This window comes from Callorhinchus milii, unplaced genomic scaffold (assembly GCF_018977255.1).
Source record: "Callorhinchus milii isolate IMCB2004 unplaced genomic scaffold, IMCB_Cmil_1.0 Scaffold2, whole genome shotgun sequence".
NCBI lineage: Eukaryota > Metazoa > Chordata > Chondrichthyes > Chimaeriformes > Callorhinchidae > Callorhinchus > Callorhinchus milii.
In genome coordinates, this window is record NW_024704743.1 from 22597732 (window position 1) to 22613948 (window position 16217).

Sequence of the window (16217 nt, forward strand, 5' to 3'; positions counted from 1 at the left end):
CGTGAAGAGCTTTGAGACATCGAGAAGACATGAAAAGGCGCTATATCAAATGGAAGGATTAATATTATTATTATTAAAAAAGGTTGCCAAATCACCCAGATTGCTCACACACACACCTCCTACTGGCCAAATAAAAAGCAGCAACAGAAATCTATGCCTGTCACACAAGATTCTTGTGTTGAGCAAGCACTGATAATATACATTTCAATTGTTTGATGCGACAAAAACATTGTAACACATCATTATCTCTGGAATTTATTGCTTCTCCATTCCTGCCTACAACAAGTAACTTTTAAACAATATGCTTATTTTATAATGCACCATAATCCTGACATTAAAATTGGTTTTACATTCCAAAGATTAAATTAGTTTGATCAATGTTCTTACTCAAATGTTACAAGTGACCACCTAGTGACCTATCTTCAGCATTTTTTTTTCTTTTGAATCAACTGCTTTCAAATGAAACCCAGCGCAATTAGACAAATTCTCTTACCAAATACTCTTTCATCATTGATGTTTTTGATACAAAACCAGAGTCCAGCTGGGAAGGTGCAGACCAATATGTGTAGATCGAAAAAGAAGGAAACCCATGTTGTCGGTTGATGTTCAGATACTGAGGCAATGATAGGGATGTGGATTTTTGCATATCTGTGGAACGAATTGTAACAATCAAGGTTAAGTGCTACTTTTGTACTTGCTGAATATTAAACAAGATACGTACAGATTCAAAAGAAAATCATTCTGGTGAACTGGCGACAAGGGATCATATCCTCGAGATTATTACTTGACAAAATGGAAGTTCATTTTTTAAATAAAAGAAAAACGTTATTAAAATGTGCAACGTATCTCAAGTGGCTATTCATTTTTGATGCAAAAAAAATTATATCCTTATAAAGATGAAAAATTTAAAGGCATGGGAAAAATACATGGAAATGAGATTAGAATAGATAGCTCCAGTGGAGAGCTAGGATAATACCATGAGCTGAATGCCCTCCATTTGTACTTAAGTTTGTTTCTATAGATAGCAAAATGTTTTAAAACTGCACCCATTTTCTGTACTCTGGGACACTAATTGAAAAAATTAATCCGCCCGGTGCTCACTGATTGCAACTACACATATTCTGGCAATAAAATTAGATCATACTAATTGAATCATATCCCTCGGCTGCAATGCAAGTAGATAATGAATAGAGAAGTTTTAATGTCCCCATTAGCTCGACATAGATGGTTTGAAAGAGTCAGACCGCTTTGATATCAGCATTGATGTCATAGCTTTATAGTCACTTCAAGGTGAAGCAGTTTTTAGACTAATATAATCTAATATCAATTAAAATCAACATAGCCCGGTCCACTCCACCCATAAAAAACAAGTACACCTGATCTCAGAAATCCTTACCCAGTGTCCCACAGTGAGTAAAATCTTCCACTCCATGGTGCAATGTAGCCTGAAACATGAGAGGATAAACGAATTAACAAAAGCTGCAATAATGCTTCACTTCGGACTCTAACCCTCAAAGTTTAAAATGACAAATCCAAAAGTACCTCTGTCACACAACTGGAGCATAATAAGCCTGTTGCACTCAGTATAAATCATAAAGAACAGCACTACCTCAAAATTAAGACATGCCCATGCTATGAATAAATGAAAATGAAACCCTATTGAATTCAGAGGAGAACTACCCCCCACCCCACCATGTAGAAACCATGAACAATTTGTAAAAAGCCATTTAATTAAACTTTTACTGGCTTCGGGTTTACATTATTCACCAGTTACTATTTAAATGATTATTTTGGTTTGAAGAATTATCACACAGTTCACTTGAAATTGTAATCTTCCTGCTTCTGTAACTGGAACACGAACACGGGGATGAATTAAAAACTTAAATTACAAATATTCTGTGCGTAAACTTACCTGTATATGTCAGGTAAATGACACTGAGAAATACCACACCAGCAGCAAGTGAAATGCCTAAGAAGAACAGAGTCTGGAACTCCTGCTTCGTTAGTCTGTCTCTCAAGTACTGCAAGAAGGCATAAGCTTGCAGCAGGGCGAATACACCTGATCATAAAAGGAATTACAAAGTTTATAGAGAAATACAAAATTCAAGATATTGTTTTCAATCAGTCTAAACTAGATTTATTTTAACACAAGTGGTGCTTAAATTGCATCAAAACTGATTTCGTATTATATAAAAATGCATTTTCAACTAGCGAAAGCAGAAATCATATTAGCATGAACTCTACATATCAGTATGAACTCCAGTGATGAGATTTCTCATCTCAGGCACCAACAGCATCAACATGCATTTAATCTCGCTAAGCCGGTGTGGAACCTCGGCATCTTGTTCGATTCCCAACTGTTTTTTAAATGCCACATCCGTGCTCTTACCCACTCACCTTCACCCCTATCTCCCCCTCAGGCTGCCATGGCCATCACCCACGTTTTTGTATCACATCCAGGCTTAAATATAACAATGTTCTGCTTGCTGGACTCACCAGCTCTTCCCTACATAAGCTGCAAACTATCCAGAACTCAGCCACCCACTTCCTCTCTCGCACCAAGCCCCGCAATACAAAATCACCCCCATCAACGCATGGCTTCTCTGAACCCCCCCATCCTCAAATCAATTGAGTTCAAGATCCTCAGTCTCACATTCAAATCTCTCCAATCTCGCCCCACTCTACCTCTGAGACCTTCTTTCACTACACCGACTCGGCTGTTTCTTTCTCTTAGTGACCACAGGCCTGCTTCAGATATCTCACCCTATCCACTGCGCCATCGGCAGGTGGGCTTTCAGCCATTCTGTCTTGCTATCTGGAACTCGGTCCTGGCGTCCCTCCAAGTCAGAGCCCAGAAATGGGCATGGTCAACATTTTTTTCCATGGGCCTGTTATAAGGCGTGGTCTCATTTTATGGACCCAAATTATCACGTTGACAGGGTTGAGTGAAAATGGCTTAACATGATAGCTCCTGACTACATTATTTATCATGGCTCACAGCCTATAGAAGGAGAATTAAATGAAAACTTGCTCAACAAAATTAAACCACTCACCTGCTGCTGCCATATGCTCACTAGTTCGAATTGGTTGGAACCCGACAAATGGTATTTGCATGGATAATATTAAACCCACGATGTAGAACGTGCTGTAAGCTGGGTAAAAAAAAAATTGTTTTAAATTGTTGTCTCGACAAAACACCACATTATAGTTTTAATAACCTGAAGAACATGTGTTAAGCTATGCTGCAACTATTTTCTTTTTAATTTCATTAAGCTACAAATATAAAGTAATTTCAAAACAAATATCAAATTTGTCATTTAATAGCAGACAGAATCCATAGGACAGAGACAAAAGCCACCGACAGATCATGCCAGATTAGATTATTCCTTTTAATAAAACATAGAATTTATCACCAGTTTACCTTACTTTCACAAAACATACATTTTGATCAGAAATACAATACAAATTTACATTTATACAGCGCCTTTCACATCGGGAGGACATCCCAAGGTGATAGAGGAAAGGGCCTCGAGGAAAGTCACTTGAAAATTAACATGTTTACTTAAGCACATAGGCAACTTTGATTACATTAAAAAAGACATGGAAAAGAGATGTGCTGTACATCTTCAAGCTCAATAACTGAATTCAAGCTCTTGCACAGAACCCGTATTTTGTAAGATTCAACTGGCCTGGGAAACTCTTGGATTCTTCTCCCATGGTTAGGGGTCGAAACCATTAACTATAGAGTGTTTGAGTAAAGATATCTGGATGGTATCCACTTTTTAAGGGTTAAAGATGGTGTGAGGGGGCAATATTCTTGACATCCATTTCCTCTCCTTCTACCCTGGGAATACTGTATCAAGGGATCTCACACTTTTCCCCTCTCACTCTTGTATGGAACACAATGCGAGTTAGTTACACACACAGTAATAATTAGATTGCAGAGGGATGTAAATAATGTGCAATACAACGTTTGACAGTTGTTTTTCATCACAATGCTTATATAGTTAATAAAGAGACTTAAGTGTTCACTCTGTAGAAAATTCACACCAGAAACAGCGTCCACTTGCTTTATTCTTTCCAATCCAAAAATCTACATTAAGCAAAGTACTCAACATGTGTAAAGTATTTAATAATAATACTTCCATTTTATATACTGCCTTATCACGTCGTCAAGACGTCTCAAAGCACTTCAAGGAATATACTGTCAAGTTGATTGACTGTATCTTGTGGGCGAAATGCAGCAGCACAATGGCGCACAACAATGTCCCACAAACAACCATGGAGTGAGTGACCAATTGTATTTGGGGATTTGTTGGCCAGGACACTGGGAGAAACTCTATTCTCTTTTTGAATTCTTCGATTTAAGGAAGGGACAATCTGCTCAAGTTACACTCCAAGATCATTCTGCAAACCAGAAAGTTAAGTTAGCGTGAGCCTGGTGACATGGAAAGTCAGCCCTTTATAGTGTGGAGAGCTAAAATGGTTAACTTTTAAGCCACCTGGTCGCCATCAGCATTTAATGTTTTGTGCAAAAGCAGTGAATAGGAAGCAACATCAGTGATGACCAAATTACACAGAAGTCAGATATTTAGCACAAACACTGAACGAAGAGAACTGCGAGCAAGCCAGCTGCGCAAACGCAGTTAATGGGGTACATACTGCAATTTTGTTAAAACAAATTGTGGTTCTCAAGAAGCAAGTATAATAGGATTACGTTGTATATGCCTTGTGTGTAAACAAATGTGAACAGGATATGCCATGTAAATGTATGCAAAATTATTGAGAGAAACAATAAACTGAGTTCACTAACCTATATAGACCCTCCTACTGAATCTCTGCATCAGTAGCAATACAAAGACGTGCAGTGGGATAAGGTTGATGATGAACACATAACCACCCCAAGCTGATACCTGCAATTAACGTACAAAACACAAATCAATCCAAATGTTCCCAAATAGCCTATTAAAGGGAAACATTAATATATTATTTGCTCAAAAATCCAAGTCCATTGTCAAGTGGATAGAGGCATCTTTCAGTGAAGCACTAACGTAATACAGAACAGAAGGCTGCAGGTTCAATTCCAAATCCATGCTGAGTTTTTGGAATTTAGTTGGAGCAGGACTTGTGGCAAAATAATTGGACCCAGTCCCACAGAAAATAGAGGAAAGGAGGGAAAACAGTCAGAGTGAGAACTTAGGTAAGATTCCAGAGGATTATTGGCACCCACGGAATCATATCCCAGTACAAATCAACCCCTTTTTTTCTAAAAACAAGGTTTTGAAAGTCGGTAAAGCATGATGCATACTGAATACGAATGAGGTTTCATCTATCTAAGCGATGGGAAAAAGTTATTCGTGACTTTATTTTTGGTATCTATACAATGCTACAGAATCTTAAAGTAATCTACCTTACCATGTAAAAGTAGGACAAGCAGCAACATATCGTCCAAAAAACAGACCCAGTTTTCACCGATTTGACCTGAAAATAAATGCAATTTGGATAAGCAGTATGAAATCAGTAGCATGATTCAGCCTTTCAATACATTAAAGCTACAAGAAAATAATAATCCTTGCATTTGATATAGCGTCTTCTCATGTCTTCGAGACATCTCCAAGCGCTTCACAGAATTTACCATAAAGTTAATTGACTGTATATTTTGTGGATGAAACGCGACAGCACATTGGTCACAGCAGTGTCCCACAAATAGTCATGGATCGAGTGACTAAATTATTATTTTTTTTAAAAAATATTTTTGTTTTGAAGGGATGATCACCATAGAATTTCGCTTACTTTGCAATTATTTTATGAATAAGGAACACGTTAATTATTTACATTATATTTTCCTACGAAGCTTCTGCTCTAAAGTAAAATATTTCTATTTTAAAACATTTAGGTTTTGCAGTTCTTAAAATCTTAATATGCACTTTCCACAGTATGCCTACAAAAATGCAAATCGATTGCACAATCCATTGTATGACCTAGATTCAAAAATTTAATGCAACATAATTCAATTTGCGGATAACACCAAGGTGGGCGAAATGTGGAATCAGGAAGCAGCCAAGATTTTTTTTAAAAAAGTGAGAAATGTATGAACCTTGGCTAATCACTGGCAAATTAAGTTGAACAGTTAAATGAAAGGTGTTGCATATAAGAAGTAAAAATATAATGCATATGCTCTCAATGGATGGGACAGAGCCTTTCAAGGGGAAAATTGAAAAAGACCTAACTAATTAAGGGCAAATAAGTCAACAATTAGTTGACTTATTGTTCATCACATCGAAACAGGTGAGGGAGCAATAGATGAGGCAAACAAGACGCTGGACTACATTGGCAACTTATTTGAATTTGGATCCATGTCCTGGTTAAGCTAGAACTGAAGTGTTGTGTCATCTGCTCATTATGATACAAGGAAGATGTCCAATCCCTACATAGTGTTTTATCACAGTCAAAACTTCTAAAAGCCATAGGTTGCATTGTAAAGTGTAGTGACTATTTATACAATTTAATTTATGTTTATATAGTGCCTTTCGTGTTAGGAAAATGTCTCAAGGTGCTCCACAATGCTGGCTGGACACCTGAGCTGAAGATGGGCCCAGTAGGAGGGGTGGGGGGCGTGTGAGGAGTAAATTGATCAAAACTGCGCTCAAAGAGGTATATTTTGAAACGGTCCTTGACGAGGCGAAGGATGGAGTTCCAAAGAACTCAAGCAGAATAGCTGATAGCCTGCCCGCAAATGGTACGGTGAATAGGGCAGATGAAGCATGTGAGTAGTTGAGGAGAATGAGGTAAGTTTTGGTGTGATTCAGCAATATTTATGAACAATGAACTATGAGGCCAGATTTGAGCTACATGTTCTCTGAAGGCTTTGTATTTTAACAATTGGAGATGGTGTTGTTTTAACAATTATAGATGAGGTACTGGGGTATCTGCAGGGATGGGAAGCAGTCCAGGATTTAGTAGCTGCAACTTTCAAATAACAAGTGCTTCGTAATAATTCAGTATTAAATGAAAAACACATTTAAACTCAAAACCTGACATAGCTGGAGTCACCTGAATGGGTCCAACTGAAATTCTAAGGAATACTTCACCGATTCTAAAAATATATTCATATAAAAATTGAAAGGATTTCTTACCCATAGGTAATATGTAAACTGTAATGCAAAAATAGCTATGCCTTCATTATCAAATGAGCCTGCTACTGATCGCGATATGTAGCCTGGTACGATGGCAATAAAGCAGGCAGCAAGCAATCCTGCCCCCTGGTTCCATAGCTCTCTGGTGAGCAAGAAGGTTGATATTGACGTGAGCCCACTGAACACTGGAGCTAGGAACACACAAACATCTCGGATGTGAACCGTTATGTGAAGCGTATTCAAGATCCAGTGTATGCAGCCGGCTGTGACCATCAAACCAGGATACACCTGCAATGGAAAATAAAAAAAATACTTAGTACATAAAAAGACAAATCAATATTAGCAGAGCCTTCAGCATATATGTTTATCTGGTTATTTTAACCTAAATACAATAATAATCTTTGCACTTGATATAGCGCTTTATCATGTCATCGAGACGTCTCAAAGCGCTTCACAGAATATACTGTAAAGTGAATTGATTGCATATTTTATGGGCAAAACTTTATCGAAGGTAAATATATTAAGAGTCACAAAAACAGGAATTCTTTCGTAGTTTTTTAGTGCCTGAAGACACTTGGCATTAGAAGATTCAAGCTTTCACTTTAATTTATCCAATTTCCAATCCAAATGGTATTTTTTTTTAAAACAGCTTACTTAGTATAACTGGGTCATTTGAAACATTTTGAAAAATGGTTGTACAAATTTATTCTGAACAGATTTTGCTCAGAGGATTAGGCAGTCAAACTGCAAATTTAGTGTAATTTTCAAATATGAAAACATAGAACCTACTTAAAAGTAGTTCCATTACAAATTAATAATACTGGCTCTCATTTAAAAAAATGCTGCCATTTCCTATGATAGAAACTACATTTATCAACACAAAACAGGAATAGGCTCTGCATCCATCATAGGTGTGCCATTTTTAATCCTGTTTGCTTACCTTTTTCATATCCCTTAATGATCTACCTCCCTTTTGAACATCGGATTCTGTATCTGCATCTGTAGTATTCTGGAAGCATCGTATTCCATATTCTCATAAAAAAAATTTAATACCACTTCTGACCAGTTTAGCTCTAAATTTAAGGCAACATCTAAATTTATCGATCTCTCTACCAAAGAGGAAAGACTTCAACAAAACACTTTAAATCTATAGGTGAATTTGAGATTCTTTTGTGTCAAGTACAAGTGAGAAATTAATAATAATTCTTGCATAGCGCCTTTCATGTTGGCATAGCATCTGTTATGTTGAGTGGACCTCTCAAAGCACTTCACACAATTTACTCTAAAGACATGGCCTACTTGGTTTTGTGTTGATGAATGTAGTTTTTTTTTAATGGGAAAAGGCAGCATTTGGTGAAATAATAATAATTGTTGCATTTGATATAGCGCTTTTCACGTCTTCTAAACGTCTCAAAGCTCTTCACAGAATAGACTGTAAAGTGAATTGACTGTTTTGTGGGCGAAATGCGGCAGCCAATTGCGCACAGCAGTGTCCCACAAACAGATATGATTGAAGTGACCAATTTATTATTGTTTTATTTCCTTGAGGGATTATTATCAGGTGTGTGGAGTAAGGAAACTTGCCCAAGGTTTCACCCTACTGGGAATCGAACCCAGGTCTCTTGCTTGCAAGATCTCTTGCTTGCTTCCACCCGCCTCACCATTGGTAGGAGAGCCTTCAGCCATTCTGCCCCCAACCTCTGTAACTCCATTCCCCAATCACTCCGCCTTGCCCTCTCCTTAGCCTCCTTCAAGTCCTGCCTCAAAACCCTCCTCTTCGACCATACCATTGGTCACCCTTCTTCCCCTCCTCTCCCTTCTCCCCCGACCCCAGCTCGGGTCTGAAATGCTGTACACTGTCCAACGCCTTGGGACGTCCTCCCAACATGAAAGGCGCTATACAAATGTAATCTTGTTGTTGTTGCAAAGCAAGTACTCTAACCACTGAGCTACAGGACTCCACAGCCACCATTATAAATTTGTAATTTATATTTGTAGGCGAACACGGCAGCCCATTTGCACACAGCAATGTCCCACAAACTGCCAAGAAACAAACGACCAATTGTATTACCAAGATTATTGGTCAGCACACTGGGACGTGGGGCTGAAACCTATAACCTTCTGACTCAGAGCCAAAGTACTTTCAAAGTACTATGAGCCAGATTGTCAGTAGGGGAAGGGCACAAGGACAACTCCTGATGGGAGTCGCTGGTCTGCAGTGAAAGCTCCTGTATCCTGCAAAATAATGCACAGGCTTTGGAAGATTCTTGTCTTGTCAGGAGCACTGTGCAATGAGCATGAATTAGGACTTAAATCCATTCAATAGTGCATCAGACCGATGGTACATTAAGTGGCATCAATCCATTCACTGAACTGGCAGGCTAGTTAATGTTACCCTCTGGTGCCTGTAGCATTCAGTTGTAGGTAAAATGTTCAGCTTGTAAAATGCAAAATGATTTTACAAACTGAACAAAAACAACTTTAGTTTTCATCCCCATACCACCAGCACAAAACATAGAGAGGTCTTTTGGACTATTGATTAGAGATCTCTAATAATAGAACTGGATACACAAAGGATTTTTAAAAAAAACACTGTAAAGAATATTTCATTTTAAATTCAAAAGAGCAGGCCTGTAATGAAAATAATTTGCTACCAGTCAGGTGACACGTGTGGCAATCTATCCCCATGCCCATGGGCATCTAGACCCGGCTAAGATTTTTACATATTCATGACAACTCAACATCGACATTTTCCTGCATCTGAAATGGGAGTGTCTCCACTCATTCCTTTGAAGGACACAATCTACTAACCAAATTCCAGACAGCATCAGAGGCAAGAACCAAGGCTTGGGGATCACAATGTGCTCTAGGGTCCGGCCGAAATTTAACCACTTAAACTGCGTAGATTGCTGCTGAGATCACTGTCTGCCAGGCTCTTCTTTCCAAGGAGAAAACATTTGTCCAGCTCAGACCGCCCGAGCTGGAGCAGCTAAGACCAGCTCCTGTTAACCACGTGTACAAAAATCACACGTACATTCTGACCACAGACAGTCATGAATTGGGTGACCAAATGATTAATATTTTTTTGAACCGATTATTACCCCCAGAAAAGCTATCTGACAACTGACTCACAACCGGGTTCCTACTTATTCCAATTGGGTTTCTGTGCTGCCCACATAACGGAAACAGCCCTGGTCAAAGTCACTGACGACATTCTGTCCCTCTGCGACCAGGTTCTCTGCCGCCTTCGACACTATCAATCAGTCTATCCTCCTACACCACCTCTCTTCTCAGCTCAACCTTCACGGAGCTGCCCTCCCCGGTTCAAATCCTACCTCTCATACTGTCTCCACCTTGTCTCCACTAACGGCTTCTCCTCCAGACCCTACACCATCATGTGTTGAGTTCCTCAGCCCTTGGTCCTCTACTTTTCAACATCTACGTGCTCCCTCTTGGTGACATCATTCGTAGACATGATCAACCTCAACTCCAGGACCACTCCTGCCCTCACAGACTGCCTGTCGGACATCAAGTCCTGGATAAGAGCTAACTTTCTCCAGTTGAATGTCAACAAGACCGAGGCCCTCATGCCTGGCTCCCGTCAGTGACAGCATCACCCTTCATGGATGCACTCTGCACCTACCGGAGCCAACATAGAATCTCAGCGTGCTGTTCGACCCTCAACTGTTCTTCATTCCCACATCCATGCCATGACCTTCTCCACCTTTCCCCACCTCCACAACATTGCCCGGTTCTTCCACTATCTCACACTGCAGGCCACCGAGACCCTCATCACATCCAGGCTCGACTACGCAAACTCCCAGCTTGTCGGCCTCCCCAACCCCTCCCTCCACAGACTGCAGATTATCCAGAACTCTGCAGCCCGTGTCCTCTCCTGCACCAGGTTCCGCGACCCTATCACCCCATCCTCGCCCAACTCCATCACGCAAAGGATACAGTTCAAGATCCTGGTCCTCACCTTCAAAACCCTCCACTGCCTTGCTCCTCCTGTTTCGCCCTGCCCTCCTCTCGCTTGTGAGGCGAGTGCTCTAACCATTAAGCTATAGGACTCCAATGAACACAGGAAACATTTTCTGAACTACAATATGGTTACATTTGGCACTATACAATTAGATTCATATTTCATTTTAATAGTATTTTCAGCATCTATAAAACATCTCAACATGGCTAAGTGATATTTTGACTCAATCTGCTAAATGTTCGCCCTTTCAAATACCAAGTACCGGGAGGCCTTTTTTCTTCTCACTCATAATAGTCCAACTAAATTTAAAAAGCAATTTTGACATTGCACATATCCCCACAGGTCAAGTTGCTCCACATTTTATTCTGGAAGGCAGCAGTGAGTTTGCTATAAGCAGTTTTGGCAATATTGCTCCACTCCCACGCAATTCTTTAATCAAATACTGCTAGCAAACTTAGGCATCCTGACGGTCACTTCTCTCTCTGTGGCTATTGTTCAGTAGGTGGAAAATGCGATGTTATCACCAGTTCTTTTTGTGAATTTGTAGCCTTAGCAATGAAAATGGTTATTGGAAGCACTTATGGGATGGCAATTGCTTGGGATATGCTGGGACAGAAAGTTTGATGCTCAACTGAAATGTTTTAATAACGATAATATTTGTATTTGATATAGCACCTTATCACGTCTTTGAGATGTTTTAAAGCGCTTCACAATTTATATTGTAAAGTAAATTGACTGTATATTTTGTGGGCGAAATGCGGCAAACAGTTGTGCACGGCAGTGTCCCACAAACAGCTGGGGATTGAGTTACCCAATTATTCTTTTGAAAAATTGTTGATCCCAATATTATGTTTGGTAGAAATGTGATAAAATGTCCAAATTAAACAAAGGTCATTTTAGACATTTATAAATAGTTCCACCACAAAAGCTTATGAAGTTATGGATTCATGAATTGAAGACAATGTGGAACTGGAGAGAACCTGGTTGTTAGTCAATTGGGGGATTACTTTTCCAGGGGTAATAATCCCTTATCACGTTTTACATGTAGAGAGAATACATTTAAAGAATTGATCTGGGCAGGCTGGAGGAGGGGGTTGTCAGCGTTTGTTCACAAAATATACAGTCACTCTACATTACAGTAACTTGAAGTGCATTGATATGTTCTCCTGAAGTGAAAGTTGCTATATCAAATGCAAGAATTAAAAGGGGGCTCCTTGGAGCTGAACTGGCCGCACGATGACATACTTGGAAATGGAATGTCAGAGTGGAGTCAATCCTCTGTGGCAGTCTCGGTAGTCTGGTTCCTGAACCAGGCGGGTCTGCAGTAATCCAGTGAACTATTGATGACATCCAGCTGACCGATTTACAGAATGTGGAGAGGTACACTAGGCACTGGAGGCTGGGATTCTTTCTACTCAGCTCCTGTTACGCCTCTGAAAGCCAAAGTCCTGATAAAGAAGGATGCCATAGCTGGACAAGCAAGAAAGCTCGCCAGATGGTGCTTTCAATTACAAGATATGCAATTTTTTAAACTAAGGAATTAATTTGTCTTTATCTCTTTTTATTGCAACATTTCAGATTAGCCTCTTGTTTTACAACCAATACAAAAAGTATTACAGTCAAGGATTGAAAGCCGAATTGGTGTCTGAATTTCTTTTCTTTGAAAAACTTACCAGGCATGTCATCTTGGAACTGGCTCCAAGGTGACATGCCTGGCAATGGAATGTCGGAATCGAACCAGCTCTCTGCGGTGGTCTCGGTAGTCCCGTTCCTGAGCCAGGCGGGTCCACAGTATTCCAGGGCACGGCTGATGTCGGACAGCCAGCCTGGATCAGTGGCAGGATGGAAGGGCAGATCAGTCACTGAGGCCAGGGAATCATTCCACTCAGCTCCTGTTAACCATACAAGCCAAGGCCCTAACGGGTAGGGTAGTGCTCGATGGACAAGCAGCGGGAAAGCTTGTCAGACAGTGATATCAATGGCAAGCTATGCGGTTTTAGTTGGTTAGACTCCAGCAGTACCCCAACCCTCACTCTGGGGTCCCCAAGCCTTGGCTGTTGCCAACCTGCATCTAATACTTTCCGGAATTAGGTATATAGGATGTGTCCCTCCAGGGAGAGAGTGCGTATTCCATTCCAACATTCTCTCTCTGGGATTTCCATGTGTACGTGGGATGCATGGTTTGGATAGTCTTAAGTATGATAGGTTTCCGCACGTGTCAGAGACCCGGCTGACCCAATTTTTTTTTTTAAAAATGTTTGCCTTAATTTAACAAGCAAAGCAATAAATATTTAACACTATTAAACACTAACACTGTACCCGAGGATGACAATCTAACATTTAGATGGGATTTATCTCAAATTTGTATCATAATAACATTTCTTTAGACACTGGGCCTTGAGAAAGTAGGATGCCCCAGAAGATCATAGGTTCAGAATCGATTTGGATGGTTTAAAAAAAACCTGTGGAGTCCTGTAGCTCAGTAGTTAGAGCACTCGCCTCGCAAGCGAGAGACCTGGCTTCTATTCCCGGCAGGGCAAAATGTCGGGTAAGTTTTCTTACTCCACACTCCTGTTTACCTAGCAATAAATAGGAACCCAGTTGTTAGTCGATTAGTGGATCGTTTTTCCGGGGATAATAATCCTTAAAAAAAACAATTATAATTTGGTCACTCAATCCATGACTGTTTGTGGGACACTGTTGTGCGCAATTGGCTGCCGCGTTTCGCCTACAAATGTACAGTCAATTCACTTTACAGTATAATCTGCGAAGCACCTTGAGACGTCCAGAAGACGTGAAAAGCGCTATATCAAATGCAAGGATTATTATTATCATTAAAAGAGAACTAGAAAGATAGATATTAAGGAGGCGAGATATTAACGAATATGGAGAATGCACTAAGAAATTAGATTTTGACATATGTGCAACACGCTGGCCTACTCCTGTTCCTATACTTATTCAATTTTTTTTTCTTTTCAAACTTCTGGCTGCGTAACCCAAATAGAGACATTTCTGCTGTGTCAAAATTAACACTTAAAATGTTTGTTATGGCCTATATGGAGTCCTGCAGCTCAGTGGTTAGAGCACTCGCCTTACAAGTGAGACACCTGGGTTCAATTCCAGGCACAGGGCGAAACCTTGGGAAAGTTTCCTTACTCCACACAGAGCCTAATAATAATCCCTCCAAAAAACAAAACAATAATAAATTGGTCATTTTCAATCCACGACTGTTTGTGGGACACTGCTGTGCGCAATTGGCTGCCGCGTTTCGCCCACAAATATATGGTCAATTCAGTTTACAGCATATTCTGCGAAGCGCTTTGAGACGTCTAGAAGATGTGATAAGTGCTATATCAAATGCAAGGATCATTATTATTATTATTATTATTATTATGTCTGGCAGTCTGGCATGGAACAAATCCTGGGTTAAGCGTTGGGTCAGTCTGTGACAGGGCTTCTTAGGCCGACAATCAAGTAAAAAAAATCAAATTGAGCAAGTACACCAGGTGTGCTGACACCACTCCCAGTGGTTGAACTGTTGGTATTGATGGGATTGTTTCCACAAGTACAATAAAACAGCAACAGGCACAAGGGTATCTTCTCCCTTCCCTGAAGTCAGCTGATATTCAGTGCAACTCCTTTAGAAAGAGGCTGAGCAGATAAAGCTTCCTTTCCATCAACAGTGACCTGTGGCCTGCATATTAGAAGTGGCCCGCGGGACTGTCAAACAACTTTATTTTGTTGGCCGACTACAAAGGTTAGCCACCCCTGCTTTACATTTTGGACTTTGCTTTTGTTTTGCTTAGCAAATAAATCAGATAAAACCCTGCACAAATATGAATTTTATAAATGGAATGACTAGATTTTCATATCATGTTCTGTGCTTACCGTTCCTCCAACAATTCTTCCCAAAGGATACCATGCTCTTTCATCAAACCAGTTTAGAAAATCATAGAATCCATGAGTTGTGAGATAATGTGTTGAACGATAGTTAAACCTGCAAAACAAGAAAGAAAATTATGTTAAATAGATCATAAATCAAACTTAGGACAAATACATCAACGTGAACCAAGGCTTCGAACTGCTTACATAATTACCACCGGATCTAATCTTTGTATTTTTCTTTACTGCTTTCACCCAAATAAATCAATATTTTATCAATTATTGCATTGATAAAAACAAGGGAACTATAGCAATTAAACCTCATATTTACTTAAAATAGCATAAGTAAAGGTTCAATTAAATACTGTTGTTTCAATCCTCAATATTCTACAATGGGGAGGAGAGCAAAGAGAACATTGTGAGACAGCTCACTCATTCATGGTTGGCTTGAGTCAGGTGCTTTGCTCCACTTTAAATGTTTCACACCTTACTTCTTTGAACAGACAATCCAAGTAGATGCAATAGTACAATGTAATATGCACATAAAATGTATCAACATTTAGATTTTAGCAATAATACTTCGGAAAATTCGGCAAGTTATTCAAAGTACCATATCAACAGAGATACACAAACTGTTGAGCAAAGATGTCTAGATTCTCCAGGGCAGTTGTGCCCAACCTGTGGTATGGGAACCGTCAAGCAACCCCCAGCCTCCCACTCCGAACATTTGCACAGGTTTAGGTAAGTCCATGTTCATTCAGTAGTGTGTTTCAGTTTTTATTGATTGAATATTTCTTGATTTATGGTATATATATTTAGAGTATAAATTGTTCCATTAGCTGCAGATAACTCATCCAGAGCAAAAGGTCCAGTGTGCTTCCACCTTCCCAAAACAAATTAAATACTGGATGAAGCATTTGGAAATCAATATGAACCCCACCATGAGCTCAGAAAGACTTTGTGGGTAACAATATGGTTCCAAAAACAATGCCTAAGAAGGTGCTAAAGGTAGACAATGATTGATGACTTGATTAATGAAAGCCAGCTCTTGCTGACAAGTGCATGGGTAGTCATATCCAAACTCCACTTAAGGATGTGAATCAGTAATGACCGAACCTTTGATCAATTCCAAGCCGATAGCAACTACTACAGTGAGGGTGGTGCCTGCTTAGCGGTTGATGTTTCCATGATGTCTATCTCCTCGCTTGCAGATGAGA

The 16217-nt window shown here is 39.8% G+C and overlaps 1 protein-coding gene across 1 annotated transcript in view; it reads right to left on the minus strand.

Moving 5' to 3' along the window:
- The window catches only part of stt3b (STT3 oligosaccharyltransferase complex catalytic subunit B), a 44906-nt gene that overhangs the window by 11981 nt on the left and 16708 nt on the right, over positions 1–16217 (minus strand). Inside the window, exons 2-9 of the mRNA XM_042331780.1 lie at positions 15007–15115; positions 7137–7424; positions 5416–5481; positions 4814–4913; positions 3054–3152; positions 1913–2059; positions 1397–1445; positions 494–648 (exon numbers count right to left, since the gene is read on the minus strand). Of these exons, the coding sequence (XP_042187714.1) occupies positions 494–648; positions 1397–1445; positions 1913–2059; positions 3054–3152; positions 4814–4913; positions 5416–5481; positions 7137–7424; positions 15007–15115 (1013 nt within the window). The remainder of the gene's footprint in view (positions 1–493; positions 649–1396; positions 1446–1912; positions 2060–3053; positions 3153–4813; positions 4914–5415; positions 5482–7136; positions 7425–15006; positions 15116–16217) is intronic.